The sequence below is a fragment of the Trypanosoma cruzi genome, genomic scaffold (genome assembly GCF_000209065.1).
Source record: "Trypanosoma cruzi strain CL Brener 1047053517147 genomic scaffold, whole genome shotgun sequence".
NCBI classification, from domain to species: Eukaryota; Euglenozoa; class Kinetoplastea; order Trypanosomatida; family Trypanosomatidae; genus Trypanosoma; species Trypanosoma cruzi.
The window spans coordinates 59,289-77,798 of record NW_001849487.1 but is presented as its reverse complement, the minus strand read 5'-3'; the positions used below and the strand labels follow the sequence as shown (position 1 = coordinate 77,798).

At 48.3% G+C, this 18,510-nt stretch overlaps 10 protein-coding genes across 10 annotated transcripts, besides 42 other annotated features; all 10 read left to right on the top strand.

Annotated features, from left to right (window-relative positions):
• Positions 1-18,510: part of a sequence feature (heterozygous, Esmeraldo-like haplotype) that runs on past the window's edge.
• Positions 47-67: a sequence feature (AT_rich).
• Positions 102-1,154, top strand: Tc00.1047053511621.100 (hypothetical protein, conserved; the record flags this gene model as incomplete). The annotated part of the gene is made up of 1 exon (XM_812458.1): positions 102-1,154. One exon carries the CDS (start codon positions 102-104, stop codon positions 1,152-1,154), a length of 1,053 nt encoding a protein of 350 aa, XP_817551.1.
• Positions 1,282-1,302: a microsatellite.
• Positions 1,402-1,445: a microsatellite.
• Positions 1,529-1,569: a microsatellite.
• Positions 1,598-1,639: a microsatellite.
• Positions 1,714-1,773: a sequence feature (A-rich).
• Positions 2,336-3,079, top strand: Tc00.1047053511621.90 (esterase, putative; the record flags this gene model as incomplete). The annotated part of the gene is made up of 1 exon (XM_812457.1): positions 2,336-3,079. One exon carries the CDS (start codon positions 2,336-2,338, stop codon positions 3,077-3,079), a length of 744 nt encoding a protein of 247 aa, XP_817550.1.
• Tc00.1047053511621.80 (uncharacterized protein) lies at positions 3,338-3,946 on the top strand (the record flags this gene model as incomplete). Its single annotated transcript, XM_812456.1, has 1 exon — positions 3,338-3,946. One exon carries the CDS (start codon positions 3,338-3,340, stop codon positions 3,944-3,946), a length of 609 nt encoding a protein of 202 aa, XP_817549.1.
• On the top strand, positions 4,192-5,217 carry Tc00.1047053511621.70 (ribosomal protein L11, putative; the record flags this gene model as incomplete). Its single annotated transcript, XM_812455.1, has 1 exon — positions 4,192-5,217. One exon carries the CDS (start codon positions 4,192-4,194, stop codon positions 5,215-5,217), a length of 1,026 nt encoding a protein of 341 aa, XP_817548.1.
• On the top strand, positions 5,509-7,908 carry Tc00.1047053511621.60 (dolichyl-P-Man:Man7GlcNAc2-PP-dolichyl alpha6-mannosyltransferase, putative; the record flags this gene model as incomplete). Its single annotated transcript, XM_812454.1, has 1 exon — positions 5,509-7,908. The coding sequence occupies one exon, from the start codon at positions 5,509-5,511 to the stop codon at positions 7,906-7,908; it is 2,400 nt and encodes a 799-aa protein (XP_817547.1).
• Positions 5,588-5,634: a microsatellite.
• Positions 8,195-8,223: a microsatellite.
• Positions 8,332-8,446: a microsatellite.
• Positions 8,477-8,505: a microsatellite.
• Positions 8,535-8,565: a microsatellite.
• Positions 8,717-8,765: a sequence feature (A-rich).
• Positions 8,875-8,896: a sequence feature (AT_rich).
• Positions 8,932-8,957: a microsatellite.
• Positions 9,085-9,173: a microsatellite.
• Positions 9,290-9,320: a microsatellite.
• Positions 9,322-9,349: a microsatellite.
• Positions 9,421-9,522: a microsatellite.
• Positions 9,861-9,907: a microsatellite.
• Positions 10,038-10,093: a sequence feature (CT-rich).
• Positions 10,209-10,236: a microsatellite.
• Positions 10,405-10,442: a microsatellite.
• On the top strand, positions 10,455-11,696 carry Tc00.1047053511621.50 (RNA-binding protein, putative; the record flags this gene model as incomplete). Its single annotated transcript, XM_812453.1, has 1 exon — positions 10,455-11,696. The coding sequence occupies one exon, from the start codon at positions 10,455-10,457 to the stop codon at positions 11,694-11,696; it is 1,242 nt and encodes a 413-aa protein (XP_817546.1).
• Positions 11,722-11,753: a microsatellite.
• Positions 11,889-11,998: a sequence feature (T-rich).
• Positions 12,305-12,430: a sequence feature (T-rich).
• Positions 12,457-12,479: a sequence feature (AT_rich).
• Positions 12,480-12,509: a microsatellite.
• Positions 12,595-12,623: a microsatellite.
• Positions 12,642-12,672: a sequence feature (AT_rich).
• Positions 12,695-12,733: a microsatellite.
• Positions 12,880-12,904: a microsatellite.
• Positions 12,960-12,980: a microsatellite.
• Positions 13,069-13,101: a sequence feature (GA-rich).
• Positions 13,101-13,150: a microsatellite.
• Positions 13,190-13,234: a sequence feature (A-rich).
• Positions 13,306-13,329: a microsatellite.
• Positions 13,392-13,434: a sequence feature (T-rich).
• Tc00.1047053511621.40 (hypothetical protein, conserved) lies at positions 13,521-13,952 on the top strand (the record flags this gene model as incomplete). Its single annotated transcript, XM_812452.1, has 1 exon — positions 13,521-13,952. One exon carries the CDS (start codon positions 13,521-13,523, stop codon positions 13,950-13,952), a length of 432 nt encoding a protein of 143 aa, XP_817545.1.
• Positions 13,977-14,036: a sequence feature (CT-rich).
• Positions 14,353-14,427: a sequence feature (A-rich).
• Positions 14,831-15,958, top strand: Tc00.1047053511621.30 (hypothetical protein, conserved; the record flags this gene model as incomplete). The annotated part of the gene is made up of 1 exon (XM_812451.1): positions 14,831-15,958. One exon carries the CDS (start codon positions 14,831-14,833, stop codon positions 15,956-15,958), a length of 1,128 nt encoding a protein of 375 aa, XP_817544.1.
• Positions 16,104-16,124: a microsatellite.
• On the top strand, positions 16,204-17,403 carry Tc00.1047053511621.20 (hypothetical protein, conserved; the record flags this gene model as incomplete). Its single annotated transcript, XM_812450.1, has 1 exon — positions 16,204-17,403. One exon carries the CDS (start codon positions 16,204-16,206, stop codon positions 17,401-17,403), a length of 1,200 nt encoding a protein of 399 aa, XP_817543.1.
• Positions 17,410-17,430: a microsatellite.
• Tc00.1047053511621.9 (hypothetical protein, conserved) lies at positions 18,053-18,484 on the top strand (the record flags this gene model as incomplete). Its single annotated transcript, XM_812473.1, has 1 exon — positions 18,053-18,484. The coding sequence occupies one exon, from the start codon at positions 18,053-18,055 to the stop codon at positions 18,482-18,484; it is 432 nt and encodes a 143-aa protein (XP_817566.1).

Here is an 18,510-nt window from a genome sequence, read left to right as displayed (position 1 = left end):
CCCCTTAAAACCGCCTACAGCCCACAAGGGGGTGGGGGTGGGGGGGAAATAAAAAAAAAAAAATTTACAAAAACATACATAAAAACATATTAGACCTCAAAATGACAGCTTCCTTGGTACCGTTGGTGCAGTTCTCGCAGGAATCCCTGTATTTTCCTCTTCCCCCAAAGGATATCATCATTGAGAATATTGTTCAGGTGAAGAATTTGCTTGAGTGTACGGAAGAAAAGACGGAGAACATTATAGTTTTTAAGGTTCTTTGTACAGTACGCAATCGCTACGGCGTGAAGCCTTCAGTCGGCTTTATATTTCCCACGGAAAGTGTTAAAATTAAATTTCTTCTTGATCTCCCACAACTACGACGACAAAGAGGCGCTGAAGCTGCTTCGGTTTTACCCGATGCAAAAACGCAGGACAATATGTTTGTGGATATTGCCGTCCTTCCTAAAGATCAAGCAAAGGCGTACATGGAGAGCTTAAATGAAAACAGGAATGGGAAAAAGATTGGACGCAGCTCTTCTAGGATGTATGTAGAACAGGCCGCAGCCTTCTGGAAGACGCTGGGGCAAATAAAACCAGGAAATGTACAGGTTGTACGTCGTCAATTGAGCTGCGTGTACGGAGACAAGGGCGTCCCAGAGAGTCTTGTCATGCGGATGGGTGGGTACGGGACCGAGCTGCTGGAGAGCCCACAAGTGGTTACCCCCTCAGGGAGTGATGCTGTCTCTACACCGTCACCACCCGCGGTCCCAAAATCGCGTTTCCACACAGATAAGACAGACACACGAAGAAAATCCCCACCCGTCGCCCCGCCGCGTTTATCGGTGGCTGGATCCGCCAGGAATCGAGATATGAAGTCTCCCTCCACGGAATCCGGGGGCGTTGTGTCTTCACCGCGAGCCAAGAATAATTTAGTTCCCCCAACGGTTCTCCAAAACAGCGGCGCTGGCGGGGGTATTACACCTAACTCGCGTCCAGCAGCCGTAATTGCACATCCCACGCCTGCACTAGCGCAGCGGAAGCAAAAAGTTTGGAAGGAATGCCTGTGTTTTAGAGTATCTTTTCGACTTTTGGCAGCGTTGCTTGTCCTATCGTTTCTATGTGCATTATTTGAAAGTGGAACATTTTTGAGTTGGTTGTTAATAGGGCGGTAGAGAAAATGGATGGGAACAGACATCGATTGATTCAAAGATGAATATATATATATATATATGTGGCGAGCGTCTTGCAGGGGAATTTCTCTTTCTTTCTTTTTTTTTTTTGGAGGAATTACCGTCCCTGTTTTTTTTTTTTTTTTTTTTTGTATGTTTGTTGTTAACACCACCACTACGACGACTAGTAATATTATTTGTTGGGCACTAACGGTGTGTCTGTACAACACCGGAGAGGGGGGAAAGTACAAGGGAGAGAGAGAGAGAGAGAGAGAGAGACGGGAGGGGGAGGGATGGAACGAAAAGGAATCGCGAAGCAAAGTTATTTTTATTCTTGTTTATGCCTTTCTGTGGATGTGAGGTGCTTTTTTAAACCGTTTATTTTTATTTTTATGTTTATTTTTTTTATTTTATTTTTTGACGCGCTCTTTCTTCCGTACTTTCTTACATACACACAAACACACATGGACACATACATTTACACACACTTTGTTGTGCAACTGTGCGTTTTTTGTGGACACTTTGCGGTTGTTTTTGTTGCTGCCCTTTTTCTAGGCCCTCCTTTTTCTTTTATTTATTTATTTATTATTATTATTATTTTTTGTTTCTTTTCTCTTTCATTGTGTGTATTTCTGCAAGTTTTAGGGTTAAGGAAGTCAGTTCTATTTGAGAAGCGTGGAAAGGCAGCCGGATTGCGGTCACAAGGGGGCGGCTATCAAATGGGATTGTCATGAGATGCATGCGCCTACATCGCAAAGCATAAAGAAACGTCTTTTTCTTTTTTGTTCTTATACTTTGCTGCTATGAGAGGCACGGAAGGGGCGTGAATACCACTTCAGGTTACGTTACGGAGGAAGCGGCATGCGCAAGCAGCAACTGGACCCCCGTGCAGGAGACGCCGCCACCTCCATTTTGGTGCCAAAATGCCGATGGCGATGGGGATGGGCATTCATATCAATTTTTGTCCTTTTTGACTTTTTTTTTTTGGGGGGGGGAGGGGGGGGGTAGGGGAGGCATGAGGGCATTGATGCTACGGCGATCTGGAAGCTGCATCCGCTTTTAACTGCTGTTTTTTTTTCCGTTCCTATTTCCTGTACTTCTTCCTCTCTTTCGCTTGGCAAGGGTGGGAGAAGTTGGTGGACATACCCAAAGAGAAGGCAGCGAAAAAAAAAAAAAAAAAAGAAATGCAGTACGTTCTTCTTTTGGGCGACTCCCTGACACAGCAAGGTTACGAGTCCGGCTGGGCGTCACGCCTCAGCGAGCGTTACGTGCGCCGCGCAGATGTTATCAATCGTGGGCTAAGCGGTTACAACACGCGCTGGGTGCTGGATATACTGAAGGATGATGCGAGGCGTCAGCAGCTTCTTCCCATACAACCTGGTAAGGCACTGTTCGTAACTCTGATGCTTGGGTCCAACGATTGCGCTGGCTTTCCTCAGCATGTCCCACTGGATGAATACGGTGCGAACCTGAGGGCAATCATTGACACTGTGCGCAAGCACGTATGTCCCGTTGGTGGTATATTCCTCCTTTCGCCCCCACCGCTTGACGAGAAGGGACGACTGCAGTGGTTGCGTGACGTTGGTTGTGACCCCAATTCTTGTGGCCGCAGCTTCGAATCCATGCGACGCTACCGCGATGCTTCTCTGCGGGTTGGGGCCGAGGAGTATGAGGAGCACGGGGATGTTTTTACGGTTGACCTGTACCGAGTCTTTCTGGGCAGGAGTGCTGACACGGTGCCGTACGTAGAGGGCTCATGGTGTGAGTATTTTTCTGATGGTCTCCACTTCGACGAGAACGGCGGTCGCGTTGTGTTTGAGGCGCTGTGGTGTGCCATTGAGAAGTCTGTGAAGGCCAGCCAAATTCTGCCGGACCGTCTTCCGTACGTTCTGCCACCACATGAAACATTGGTGGGTGGCAGCTCGTGAAGAGGCATCTTTCTGGGGCTGGGCTGATCTGAGCCGATGTGTGGCTTGCTGTGCCAATGGGTCATTGTTATCGTCTGGTTGGGGGAACACAATATTATATTATTTTCGGTGTGTGCATGTGGGGCACCCTTGTTGGTTTGATGGGAGCCGCCGCTTTTCGCACGGATGTGTTTTCTGCTCTGATTGTTGTTTATCCGCCACTTATTACTCTACTTGCTAGGGGGTTATAGAGAGGTAGGTGCTTGTTGCTGTAGCCGAATGCATAGTGCAGGAGTGGAGTCGTGCCTTGCGTCTGCCTATGAGCGAAGGGCGGACGCGGTTCTGCGCCTGGCGGAGGAGCTTGAATGCGGATCGCCCAGTGCAGGACAGTGTTCTTCGCCGCACTTCTTCCGTGCCCTTGTGACGGCGTACCTTGTGCAGAACGATGCTGTGAACGCGACGTGGGCGTTGCAGCGGTGGGCGACGGGACCAGCGGGCGCCGGCGAGCAAGAGGAGGAGGGCGGAGTGCGTGCGATGCTTGAGAGGGTCGCCCGTCACTGCGGTCGGTGCGCGTATGGGGAGGCCTTTCGGGAGGCGCTGGGAGCGGTTGGCGGCGGGACTGGGAGGGACGTGGAGCACCTGGAGCGCTGGCTGCTTGACTACCTGGCGGCACGACACGTTCATCAGCGGCGGACGTTTTATGGCGAGTCTGGTTGCATGGAGAAGCTTGCGGTGGGCCTTGGCGTGACCGTTGCGGACCTGGAGGCGCGACTGCAGCGTGTTCGGGAGGACGAGCTGCGGCACATTGGGCGCGAGGTGTCGGGCGGCCCGTGCGAGAAGACACGCGAGACGCTGTGCTGCATGCTGCAGGTGGGAAAAGCGGCTTAGGTTGGTGCGTGTGTGCGTGTTGAACTCTTTTTTTTTTTTTTTTCTCTCTCTGTGTGTGTGTGTGTTTGGGGCTGGGGCAGTGGTCTCTTCTTCTCCGTGTTTTGTTGTGGGCGTCTGTGCATGATGCATGCATGCATTTGTGTGTGTGTGGATGCCTTTCTCCTATTTCACGCCTGCTCCTTTGGTGCGCGGGCAGTAAGCAGTAAGCAGGAAGGGGAGGGGCTGTTGTGTGGACAGGCAAGCATATGCTCCGCCGAGGCACGGTCTCGCTGTTGAGGGCCCGGCCGAAGACCGTTAACGTTGAGCCGGGCTCGAACCGCATGCTGGATGCCGCTGTGATGGCGAAGGCAAAGGACATCTTCGCGGTGCCGGAGTTCCCTGGGAAGCGGGTGCTGCACAACTGGCGCTTCTTCATCAAGGCGGGGAAGGCAGCCACTGGCCCGCCGGTGGGGCAGGAGTTCTCGAAGCTCGGCCTGAAGGCCATGGATTTTGCAAAGTCCTTTAACGATCGCACGAAGCCGCACTTCAAGGACGACGTGGAACTCATCGTACGCATTCAGGTGTACTTTGACAAGTCGTACCTGTACGCCATCGAGCCGCCGCCCACGGCCTGGTTTATTTTGCGCGCCCTGCGGAAGAAGCGCCGTGAGACCGGCCCGGTGCCGATTCGCGGACACTACTGCGCCCTAATGACGCTGGAGATGGCGTACGAGATAGCGAAGATGAAGCCGAGGAGTTGGGGAAGGCCGGAGTACCCACTCATTGAGACGCGCGTGCGTCGAGTGGTGGGGCAGGCGCGCCGCATGGGCGTGTGTTTTGTCGGCGTCGACACGCCGCACAGCTCTCCCGTGAAGGGCGTGACGGAGAAGCAGTACGCGGAGGAGAGCGAGAGGTACCGTGCGATGCACATGGAGCAGTACGAGGCGTTGCGGCAGCGGGAGCTGGAGGAGGCACCGCTGATCGAGCGGCTGCACCGCCCGAATTTTGCCCCGCTTAGCGAGGCGCAGATTGAGGAGGGGCTGAAGGAGCCCGGCCTCTTCCACGCCCTGTGGCAGGCGAGCCACCCGAAGAGCCCGTACCACAAGGACCTCAGGCAGCGCGAGATGGCGCGGCGGTACCTTAACGCCAGGGGCTGGGTGAAGGACATGACGCTGGACGAGATGCAGGTGGTGTTCATGAACTACCGACTCCCGGAGATTGAGCGTGGGCACCAGATGGACGAGGGAGGGATGGAGGGCCAGGTGTACTGGACGCGGGACGGTGCACAGTAGCAAACAAGGCGGCCTGCCGTGACGGATGCGCTGGCGGGGGACGTTGTGCCTGGAGCGACGTGAGGTTTGACTCCTGCCCTTCACGCGGCGCCGTGAAGGCCGCTGGTGCGGGTGCTACCGAACGGTTTTGTTTTTGTTTTTTTGCTTTTTTTGCGGTGTTTTTTGTCTTTTGGCGCATTGGAGGAAAGAAGGAACTGAAGAAACAACAGCACCCGAAAAAAGTGAGAAGGACGCACTGCCGGATGCTGTGAAGGCCTTTTCTTTGACGGCAATATATATATATATCTGTGTATGTGTGTGTTGGGTCCTGGCAGGAACCTCTCATTCACCGAGTGCAGTACAGTGCGCTGGCATTGGGGCGCAAGTGAAGTTTGTTTTGTCTTTTTTTTTTTTTTCAAAAATTTTTCTTTTTTTTTTGTGGTTGTTGTGTGTTTAGTATCTGCAAACGTGGAAGATTTTTGTGCGAAAGGCATGAAGGGTTACGCTCGGCTTGGCCTGTTTGTCTTATTTGCGTCTTGTGTTGTGTGTGAGGTGCTGTGCCCATACACAAAGGTAGAGGAAAGCTTTGGCATGCAGGCAATGCATGACTTTATTTTCTGTCCAGCTCCGGACTGTTGGGATCATCATGAATTTCCGGGAGTGGTCCCACGAACGTTTGTTGGCCCATGGATTGTCGTTGCCTTGACGTTGTTGATTGTTACACTCGTGGTGGAGCCCATCGGTACAGTCGTCAAATATACTTTTCTTCATGCGGGGTTTTTAAGCAACATAATGGATAATAAGAAGTGGATTGTGGAGCATCCATTCTTCCTGGAGGTGACCGCGCCGAAAAGCCCCATGTTCTTCTCTCACGCGTGCCGTCTTGTTCTGGGGTCGCTGGTGTGTGGCGCCTTGTGGTACGTTGCGACTGGAATCGATGAGTTTGAGAATAAAATTGTGAAGTCTACTGCGAGGCCAACCCGGAAGCGTTGCTCTGCGTCTTTTATTTTTTTTCTTTTGTGCATCCTACAGTTTCATCTCCTGTTCTACGCGACGAGGGCGCTTCCAAATACGTACGCGCTCATTCTGTGCAGTTTGGCATGCGGGTGTACGTTGCGCGGGATGCACTATCATTCTATTGCGTTACTGAATGTCAGCGCTGCGGTTTTTCGCTGTGACACCATCTTGTTGCTTGGGTCATCCGGACTTTTTCTGCTTTTACAGCGTGATGTGACTCTTGTGCGATCTGCGTTGGTTAGCTTTTTCTCTTTGGTGCTTGCTTTTGGCTGCAGCGTCGTTTTGGACAGCTTCCTGTGGGGTCGTTGGCTTTGGCCTGAAGCCAATGTGCTGTTTTTTAACACCGTCGAGAATCAGTCATGGCGCTGGGGGCGGTTGCCATGGCACTGGTACGTCACGTATGCGCTGCCACGAGCCTTTTTGTTTGAGTACATGCCACTGCTGCTGTTGGTGAGCTTGGCATCCTGGGATCTGGGCCGGCGGCTAATCCATCTTATGGCGGCCTTTTGCTCTCGAGCTCCAGCGGCTTCGTTGTTTTCACTGTCACCGTATTCTCCTTCTTCTTCTTCTATTCGTGGGGCGTTGTTTTCACTGTGGCTGGACACGGGTGTGCGGTACCGTGCCGTGTTGCTTCCGGCAGCTCTCTTTGTGTTTCTGTATAGTTTCCTGCCGCACAAAGAGCTGCGATTTATTATGGTGGTTTTTCCGAATTTTTTGGCGCCTGTGGCCGCTGCTGTTTCTTTGACGTGGAATGAGTTGATCGCGAGGGAAGGGGACGGCTCTGCACACGTGAAGGATGGAAATGGAAAAACTGTGCTTCAACAACCGGAACGGGGCAATGCGAGCAAACAGCGGAAATACAAGCACGTTCGCTATGAGCAGCGAATGAAGCGCGTGACGATGGCCGTATTCTTGTGCTTATTTCTCCTGCAGCTTATGACCGTGGTGATGTCTGTGTACTTTAGCATTCACAATTATCCCGGTGCGGACGCGTTAAAAAAACTGCATCAAATCATTGAGAAGGATATTTTTGATAACAATTCATGTGCCAATCGCCTGGGCGTGGGGAGTGCGGACCAAACTGTTTCTCTCACGGTATTCATTGACGCCTACGCTGGCATGACGGGTATTAATCGGTTTCAGAAGGCACATCATCTACAGCCCCCAGGGCAACTTGTGGATGGGAGAATAGGGTACCTCCCGTTATATCCCTCTTCGCTTAGAGATCGACTTGTTGCGTTATTTGCCCTGCCGTTCGTGGCGCTTCTTCATTTGTCGGAGGGTATAACTTCTCCACTGGGGCGGTTTCGTGAGTATCACGACGGGGATTTATACGGAACCATGGGCGGGCCTTCAACAGCCAGTGATGCCGCGAGTGTATTTCTGTCCGGGGCCGATCGGAGGCAACTGCGGGGGGTACAACTGCGTTACACCAAAGATCCCACTCTCTTTGATGAGGAGCGCGGCGTGTACAAAAGCGACGGGTTGGACTACTTGTTGGTGCGATATTCACAGCGTGAAATGCACCGTCAACACGGCGTGTTTGAGGAGCTTTTCACTGCGTCATCGGACTTTTGCTCTCACGTGGCCTATTGGCTGCGTGGCTTCTGGCCGTGGCGGTGTCATTTATTATTTTTTAACGAAAGGGCTGAGAAGCCATTCATTTTGGCTTTGCGTCGACGGTGCAGGGAATAAGTCCATCGTTACGTAGCTACCTCCATCACAACGTGTAGCATGAGTGGGTGTATGACAGTAAAGAATAAATTTGAGGGAAAAAGTAATAATACTGAATAGTTAAAATAGTAAAGAGTTTTGTGGGAATTAGTATTAGTGGTTTTAAGAGGGGGAATTACTCCCGATTGAGGGAACCGCTTTGCTTTGTAATGTTTGCATAAGATTGACAGTAAATATGCACATTACATATCTACAGAAGTATGGATGAACGAAATAAAAGAATGAATCCTCATCCTAAAGTATTTATTTATTGTTGTTATTGTTATTGTTATTGTTACCCCCATCTTGAGTGTACATCATGCGTAGAGAAGAATATTGCATGATTTTCTGAAGTGGGATGATGCATGCGTTTCATCGTCTTAACGGCGCGAGACTGTATTCGGCATATATATATATATATATATATATATATATATATATCGATATACACATATATATTTATGTATCTATTATATAGATACGTATAATACACATTTGCATATTTCTGTATGCATATGTAAAGCTGACTGTAGGGATCAATGATTTTCTTTTATTATTATTATTATTATTATTATTATTTGTTGTTGTTGCTGGTGTTGGTGGTGCTGTTTTTGTTCTTTTCTTTTTTTCTTTTTTTTTATGTTTTATAATTTGGATGGCCCACACGATGCACAGTAACACGTGACCCTTTTCCCCCCTCCCCTCCACCCCTCCCCAGACCTTATGGTGTGAAAAAAACTTTTCCCCGCGCTCATAACGACATTCCCGTGAGGGGAAATGTTTTGCTGGCTTTTCTTTTTTTTTTTTCTTTTTTGTTGTTGTCGTTTTGTTTTTGTCTTCCCCCCCATAATAATTAACGAGGGGGGTGGTGGATTGAAGGAGGGGTGGGCGTCTATAAAAACAAACAAACAAACAAAACGATGTACAATAAATATATTACATGCATACATTTATATTTATATTTATATATGCGGGGAGGTCTGGGGAGGGCCACGGATAAACAGCTTTTTTTTTCTTTTTTTTTTTTTCTTATTGTGTGTGTGTTTGTGTGAGGCCCTGAAGTTTTTATTCGTCGTCCAACCATCCACGTTTTATTGCTTTGTGCGATGGTAGGACGGGGACAATTAACGATGCGCGTGTGTACTCGCAGCAGGGGGATTTTTTTTTGTTTTTTGTTTTTTGTTTTTTTTGTTTTTTGTTTTGTTAAACTCCTTTTTTTTTTTTTTTTTGGATTTTTTTTTTTTTTTACTTGAGTGTTTGTATAAAATTTGTTTTGTTTTTTGAGTGCTTCCGCAACGATGATGGTGGCTGATGTGCGCTCAATAAAAAACAACAACAAAAAAAAACAGAAGGAAAAACGCGGATTTATTTATTTATTTATTTATTTATTTATTATTTTTTTCCTTTTTTTTTTTTTTTTTTTATGTGATGACTGCCAGGCATTATTGATATTTCTTCCAGTGGTTTTTGCTGTGGGCATCATGAACCTTTGGCGTAGGCATACATGTACGCATATATAAAAATATATAAATATAAATAAATAAATATACATGCATGCATGCATTATATACACGCAGACAGGCACGTATGTACGCACAGACAGACGGACAGAAACGCACATACACACGAGGTACCTGCGCACATGTAAGTTTCCGGCCAAATAGACTTGAAAAGGAGGAAAAGGGGGAAAAGGGGGGTGGGGGGGGGTTGAGAGGGCACGCTTTGGCTGGGCCGTGAATGACGTGAATGGGTGGGATTTAGAGTGAATTTTTGGGTGACGGAAAAGGTGATGTGTACGGAAAAAGGGAGGGAGACGTGGGTCGTGAACGCCGCCGGGTGTTTTTTCGTTTTTGTCTGCTGCTCGCCGTCAAGGGGTGGGAGAGAAGGGGATGCGAAAACGCAACAACAACAACAACACTCACTCACTCACTCAAACATACATACATACATACATGCGTGCATGCATACTTACATACACACACTTGCCAAATTACACTTGCAACTTGGTTTTTGCCTTGGAACTCCCTCCTGATATGATGAAGCAACCACCAGATCATTACTTAAAACAAGCAGCGGTTCGTTGGAGGGGAACGGCAGCACTCGCTCCGCCGAAAAGAAGAAGAAGAAGAACAACAACAACAACAAGAACAAAATAAAAAATAAGAAGGCAATTAGTCACACAGCACTAACTTTTGAGGGCGTGCACGCGAGGCAGACAGTCTATAGGTGAAGGACAAAAGGAAGAGGAATAGAAGGGCATTAAGGTCCCAAAGATAAAGAGGGAAAAAGAAGAAGAAGAAGAAGAAGAAGCATAAAAACGGCAGGTACGTAAAAACCTACCGAGAGGATTTGTAAGGAGTGGGTAGTAAACAGAAATCAGGCCATACAAGATAACTCAGCTGCTGGGCTACGTTGACGCACAAAAGAAGAGCGAGCTGCAGAACTGAATCTAAGAGGCAGACAACATTTTGAATATATATAAAATAAAATAAAATAAAATAAAATAAAATAATATATATATATAAAGGATGTCGTACACGATTCAGGTGCGTGGTCTTCCGGAGGACACGAGAGAGGACGCTGTTCGTGACTTCTTTAGCCGTGTAGGCGATGTGACTCATTGCACATTGGAGAGGAATGCTGCAACGCTATCGTTTGAGAACGAGGAAGACTTCAATGAGGCACTTAATATGGATGGCATGGAGTTTGAAAACGGTGCATTCATTCAGGTGGAGAAGAAGAGGCAGGAGAATGATTCTTATCACGGACGCTCAGACAACAACATGGATGATAACCAGAAAAACGGTGCGACAGATGGAGAGAGAGGGGGTGACGGCAGGGACGCGTCGCCGCGCGATAACCGCAAGCGTTTCCGTGAGGAATTTAAGGTTGCCGTTCGAAACATCGCAGAGAATACGACAGAGCAGCAGCTTCGTGAGTTGTTTGAACCGCTTGGAACCATCGCCGATCTCTTTTTAGAGCCACGGCGCCGCTACGCCTTTGTCGGCTTTGACAACACCGACTCTCTTGAGGCCGCCCTGCAGATGACCGGTCGGGAACTGAATGGCGTTGCCATTGAGGTGGAGAAGAAGCGCACTGGTCCGCGTGAGAATGTGCTGCCGACGAAAGTAGTGGTGAAGGGAATGCCGCCAAACACAAACGAGGAAGACCTCCGCGCCTTCTTTCTTTCCGCTGGAGAACCCGTCGATGTATTTATCCACGAGAAGAAGCACTTCGCGTTTGTTGGGTTTCCCAACGAGGAGGCATGTGGTGCAGCGCTCCGGCTGCATGGCACGGAACTGAACGGCTCCCGCGTCGATGTGGAGCGGCGCCAGCGTCAACGCTGCTTCAAATGCGACAGGGAAGGACATGTGGCGCTGCAGTGCCGTGCGGTCGAGCCGTATTGCCGCAACTGCGGCCGCAATGGCCATCTTTCCCGTGATTGCCGCTCCGGCCCACGCGACAATCGCCGCAACCAAAACGACCGACGTGAATTTGTCCGGCGCGACTACAACGACAGACGCGACTACGGCGACCGGCGCGACTACAACGACCGGCGCGACTACGGCGATCGGCGGGAGTTTGTTGACCGGCGGGATGTTGACAGGCGCGAGGATCGTCGCCGTGCTCGATCCCGCTCAGACTCGTACGAACGGCATCGGCGCCGTCACAGCCACAGCAGGAGCCGTAGCCCGAAGAGATTTGCTCGCGAGCGCGACCGCGACCGCGACCGCAGCCGCAGCCGCAGCCCACCGCGCCGTCGCTACTAAAAGCGGGTGAGGGAGAAAAAGGGGCCACACACAAACACACACACAAACACACGCGCAAGTGCATATTTTCTTGAGGAGAATTGGAAGGCGTTCCTTCATGGCGTGGTGTGCCCCGGGCGAAGGCAAGCGGCGGGTAGTAATGTGCTGCGGCGGGGATATAAAAGGGGCGTCAAAATAATAATATTAATAATCAAAAAAACAAACAAAAAAAACAAACAAACAAAAAAAAATAAAAAAAAAAAACAGCAAGCAACGACAGGCAGGGAAAAAAGAAAGAAAAAAGAAAAAAAAAAAAGGAAAAAGGCACCTAACTAAATAAAAGCAACAAAAAGGAATTAACTAAAGAGCTGACATCAATGTACACAGGGGGCCCCGTATACATACATATATCTATATTTATACATAAAGGCAATGAAGAGGTTGAGGTGAGGCTTGGAGGGGCCTCCGGTGCTGTCGATGAGGAAGATGGCGACTGTGGCTCACTCACTCTCTCTCTATCTCTCTCCTCTTTCCTTCTTCATTGTGCCGGGTTGATAATGGAAGGGGCAGTCCATTACAGTAAACCAAGGGAAAAGAGACAAGAGAGATGCCAGACAGGAACCAGGAGTAAAAAAAAAGGGAAAAAAGAGAAAAAAAAACAATAATAAAAAAAAAAAAAAAAACGAGAAGGAGAAAAAGAGAAGACGAGAGAAAGAGAAATATACTAAAAAAAAAAAAAAAAAAAAAAAAAAAAACTTATTTTATTGATGCCCATATGCGGTAATAATAAAAATAAAAATAATAATCTATCTATCTATCTATTTATATATATATATTTATATATCTGTGTGTATTTGTGTATGTTTGTTTGTATTTGTGCGAATGAAGTCTGGTTTCTTGCGGACTTGAGAAGAGGCGTAAATAAAAAAAAAAAGGAAAAAAAAAAAAGGCATGAAATGACGGTAGATTTTTAAATATTAAAATAAAAAATAAAAAACAAAACAAAACAGGAGAACCCCTTTTTCTTCTTTTTTTTCTTTTTTCTTTTTTTTTTTTTTCCCTCCACATTTATTTTCATAACGTGTTTTTGAATATGTTTGGATTGGCCGCGTGTGTGCCTTTTTGATTCTCAGGGAAACGTGGAGGGGGGAGGAGAGGGGCGTATGGACGGCAATGTTGTTTTCCTCTCAGCTTCACGGATAAAAGAGAGAGAGAGAGAGAGAGAGAGAAGGAACAAAAGGAGAAGGAGATGAATTGACAGCCATTAACGTGCATATCCACACGTTTTTTTTTTTTTTTTTTTTTGTGGAGCCGCAATAAATTGTTAAGACATATTATAGCGGCATACATGTGTGAGTGTGGGTGTGCTTACGTGTTTACATTTACATGTGTGTCTCATTTTCTCTCTTTCTTTCCCTCTCTCTCTGTGTGTGTGTGTGTGTGATGTCGACTGTGTGAGTGTGAGTGAGTGAGTGGGGGGTTATCCTCCACTGCCTTTGGCGTGTCATGTGTGCTTCTTTTTTTTTTTCCTTTTCTTATGTTTTTTTTTTCTCTCTTTTGGCGTTTAATAAAACCCCTTAAAAATTGTCTGTTGCGTGTTTATTTTTGCACGCATAAAACACACACACAAAGAGAGAGAGAGAGAGAGAGAGAGGAAAGGAGGCGGCGGCTGGGTTTAATAGAAGGTGCATTCATATTTTTTTCCGCGCAGAGTTTTGAAAACAAAAAGGAAAAAAAAAAAAAAAATAATAATAATAATTAGATAGCACGTGTTATTACTTGTATTATTGTCATTATTTTGTATCATTTTCTTACCGCACACGGAGGCAACCGAAGGGAGGAAGAATGACGGGCAAAGGAGGGACGATTCTCGTTTCGGATCTTCCAATGATGTATCCAAGCGACTTACTGCGATTTGAGAGGGAAGGTGGTGTGTGGGGCAAACAGTGGCAGGTGCGACGCAAGCAGTTAACATTCGCAGTGGCAACCGCCACTTTCTCGACGGTGCTTGGAAGTTACTACGTCCTCTCACGCTGCAACACGGGGTTTGTCCTGTTCAGTACCTTCAGTGGCTTTACTGTTTTGGGGTTCTGCGTTGGCTCTGCTCTCTCGTCGGCGTTTTACCCGAATGTCGCAAGCAACAAGGAGACATCCATGATGCGCCGCGTGTGGTGGGCGAAGGAATGCGCCAAGAATTGGGACTACTCGCAGGTGAACGAGGGAATATGGAAGGCGAATTACCCGCATGTGCCGGTCCCAAGGAAGGAGGGACGGTGATGTATCGCTTCAACCGGAAAGGACAAGAAGAAGAAGAAACAAAAAAAAAAAAAAAGGAAGAAGAAGATGTAAGAATAAAAAGAACATACAAGATGTTATCAGGCGGTCTGATTGAATAAGGGGGAGATAAAAAGGGGAGCCGAAAAGGAGGAAAACGCCGGGGTTTTTGATGCATGTGGGGAGGGGGGGCGGGATGAATAGCAAGAATGGGGGATGTTGATTGGAATGTGCAGTGGTCTCCGCCTCCCCCACCCTTGATAAATTTCTATTTATTGACACATCATCGCTGCGCCTTCAAAGAGGAAGTAAATGCTTATGTGTGGTGAAATGTTTGTTAGCTTGCCCCTGCATATATGGTGCACGCTCTCCTTGTGTTCTCATCCCCCTTTACTACTCTCACTTTCCTCTTTCCTTTCTTTGTTTTATTTGCGGCTTTTTGTCTATTTGTATCTTCCTGTTTTTTTTTTTTTTTGTTGGCGTTCCATTCCTACATGCAGTGTGGGCGGTAAATGATGATGATGATGGTACCACGCCTCCGTGGCTCTGTGTGTGTGAGGGAGGGAGTCAGAGAGGAGGCGGTGCGGGGTGGACGGGCTCTTCCACGACGTGTGATGTCTCATCCCAGCGGGAAATAGGCATGAAAGGCATTTGGTGTTTTTTCTTCTCGATATGAAAAAGTTTTTTTTTTTCCTTTTTTGTTTTTTTTCTGCCCGGACAACACTTTTTCCTTATGTCGTTGCTTTTCCTTTTCTTTTTCCCCCTCTGTCTGTGGACGGTTGGCCATGTCATGTTTTCCCTTTTCTCCTCTTTATTATCCACTTTTTCCAGACGTGCGGATGCGTCCTGCTCATCGTTGCACGGCGGGGCGGTAGGAGGGCATGGACGAGGAGAAGACGCAGCCGTCTCGCCCGTGGACGCGCGAGGATTCGCTGACGGCGCAGCTGAAGATACAGCTCTACCGCATCTACGCAAGTGTGTCTCGCCAGCGGGAATGGTTTAAGATACATGAGTCCAACGTGAGGGCTCTCACGGAGGAGGCGGAGACTCTGCGGGCTCGTTTCTTCCCACATGAGCGGAGCCTGTTAACTGCGGTGACTGGAGATGCCAAAAACAGAAGAGAAACGCATTCTTCATCTTTTTGTTTTGCCGATACAGAAGGGATGAGCTCAGATGACATGGCTTTAACGACAATGAGGAGACCGCGTCCGTGTTCCAAAGACGCTTCACATGCCATGATTCGAGACTTTTCATCGAAGGCGTTGACGCCATGGTGTCCTTCATCCCTGCAGGCCGATGAGGGTTGGACTCTGCCATTGCGTCCGGGTGGAGACGGTACAGGATATCCTTCTGCCGCCGTGCTCATTCCTTCGGCAAATGACGTGCACAGTTGCGTTAATGCTGTGGACATTCGTCATGTTGTGCCGGAGTATCTCCTGCAACTCTCACCGGGCTGGATTCATGAGCGCCTGGGAACAACGGGAGGGGGAAAAGGAGGAGGGATTATGGCAGAGGAGGCCACATCGGCTCTTGTCGCCCTTCTTCTCCCATTACTTCGGGCCTTTCGTGGTGTTGTTGACACGGCGCGTTGGCTTACCGAATCTTGTGATTACGCCGCTGGAGTTCCTGCCCACGACGGGTTTCTCACATTCAAAGCACTTTGCGCCGCCGCCCGGCATTTATTTTATCTTCTTCACGAGGCACTCTGCTGCCTGTCGTCGTGGGCAACAGAGGTCGCGCAATCGGGGATGGCAACAGTGGCGCACAAAATGAGTCCCGAGGAGCGGGCGGAGGCTACACAGATTCTTTTGTACCTGCTGGATGACCGTGGCAGTGGCGCGTTGGTGTTGCAACTTCTCTGCACAGACAAAAACACTTCTAACACGCCTCATCACACAGAATTGGGGACACTGGAACCCGCTACGACGGGATTTGTCCCACGCTCGGTCGTCAGCGAGGCATTCGGCTTTTTGGCCATTCACTTCTTTGGGATTTGCCTTGGGGAGTAGTGAGGGGGGCGATCACCTTGACACGTTTCTCCTCCCCCCTCTTTCCCCCTTTTTTTTTTTTGTTTAATCTTTATGCAAGTGAAGTGATGCGTGTGTCTTGGATTCTTTCTCTCTTTCACACACAAAAACTCTTTCTATGTATTAATGTGTGTGTGTGTGTGTGTGTTGCGAGCACATGGCGGTGCATGTTGTTTTCTATTTTTCTCTTTCTTTCATTATTTACAGTGTCATAGTTTCATCGAAGGATGTCAAGGGACGGCGGTGAGGTGCGCCATGAGCTCGCATCGGAAGCGGGGTCTATTGTCGCCGCCAACCTCACCACAAATACGCACATCACGCGTGTTGATTCGGTTTCTCCCGTTCCATCAGAGGTGTACATTCCAAACCGACTTGGGAACATGAAGTTGCACCTTGACGGTGAACTGAGGCGCGACCGCACGGCAGTTGAGAAGATTGTACTGTACAAGGAAACGAAGTATAATAGCATTAACGCATTCAATCGTTTTGTGACATTTCTTCTTTGCCTACTTGCTCCTTCGGTTTTTTGCATGGCGATTGGTATGTGCTCGACAGAGTGGATTGTGACATTGAATCATCTTCAGTATCGGTCTATGGGGCTGATTTTTTCCTGCTATGAAGGGGTTGTAGGGTTCTGCATGCAACGCGGTAGCTCGAGGTATCCACGTCAGCTGCGTGATAGTCTGACGAAAGCGATTATATGTGAGGCATCTGAATCGTTTGTGCGTGCGTACATTAGTGCCATGTGGAGCCTTGCTATTGTACAGTTTTTTTGTATTCTTTTGGGTATTATTGTGACATTGCGGATAGCAAGCCGCCCAACTCGCTCGCACAGCTCATTGGTCGTGTTGTGTTTGCTTCTTTTAGCCTTACCATGTGGTATAGTGAACTGTGTGTTATTTCACTTTTACACACGTTGTGAACGACGAGCGTGTGAGGCGTTGCACAGTCCCTCACCACAGTGTCGCGTTAGATATGACTGGGGGTTTGATGTTTACATTGCGTCTATATGCTTTAATTTCGTTGCCTGCATCACTGCCATCTTCCTGTGTTCATATCCGCACTCCATTCGTGCCCAGACCGCCCAAAAGTATGATGAACGGAGGGAACAGGAGCGCCGTCGAAGAGAACGCGTGCAGACGAGCCACGGTGAGAGGAGCAGACATATGACTCGTTTTCTGCGTCCAATACTTGGCGAGCCGGAGGAGCCGTTGTACCTCACCGCCGAGGAGCTTGAGATTACCATCGATGGCGCCAATGACTGGGTGTACGATGACAAGAGCGACCTCTTTTACAGTTTTGATTTGGACATGTTTTGGGACCCACTGACGCGAGACTACTACAGCCGCGAATTGTGCTCCTGGCAGGCCACACCGCAGGGTTTGCTGGAGCTGCGCAGGGCGAAGAGGAGCAGAACTGACCGGTAACTTCTGTTTTTTTTTTTTTTTTTTTTTCTCACTCTCTTTTTTCTCACTCTCTCTTGTTCACTGTGGAATACAAACATACGTGTATATATACACACAAGGGCCATGTGTGGTTTCCGGGTGGAAAAAACAAAACACACAAAAAAAGGAAAGGCAACATGGACTGAGGAAACGACGACGGAAATTAATCAGACAATTGCCTCCACTCTAAACCAAAAAAAAAAAAAAAAACACTGACAAGAAGCAGATACGTTTAGGCAGCGTTTCGTGTTCATGGGGCATTTTTTTTTTTTTTTTTGTTGTTGTTGTTTGAACATGTTGGATGTGTTGAATTATTGCTACCCCCTTTGTTTTTTTTGTGCGCCTCTGCACAGTTGCTCCATATTACTTCTATTGGTGCCCTTGCCATGCGGAGAAATACGTGATTTTGCGTTGGTGTGCGCGACACGTCTTTTGCAGGTGTGAAAGAGAAAGCGTGGAGTGAAAGTAAACTCTCTTTCACACACACAAAAAAAAAAAGAAAAAAAAACGTCAACAAAATTTGAGGGAGCCTCAATTATTATCCGTTTATGTTATTTTATTTATCTTTTTTTTTTTTGGACGCGGTTTGGCTTCAGGGGTGTGGTGGTGCCTGCGGTAGAGGGCGGGGGGAATGGGGAGTCGAGCAAAGCGATCCGGCCCATCGAAGGGTGGGAAGAAACGTGTCGAGACGCGGCCTGCGTTGCCGCCGCCAATACCACCATTTCTTTGCCTCTGTCGTGGCTATGTGTACGCGCCTCAGCCGCTGACAGTTGATGTGTCCATCCGAGTTCCCCTGCAGCAGCTGCGAAACCGTGAGGCGGTGAATGATCTCGTGTTGCGCAGTGTGTTGCATCGTCCACACGCAACACCGTCGTCTTTGGATCAGGACGCTGCGGAGAAGACATATTTTTATGTGGTTCATGTGGAGTCTATTTTGATTCACGCAGACTCCGCACGACAGAGTGAACACACTGGGGAGGTGCAGCTTTGTGCCACCGCGGAGACTGTGTTAGCACGCGTTGAATACGGCCTGCTCGTGGGTGTTGCGGAGTCGAGAAAGTAAATGGACACAATGATCGTTCGACTCCA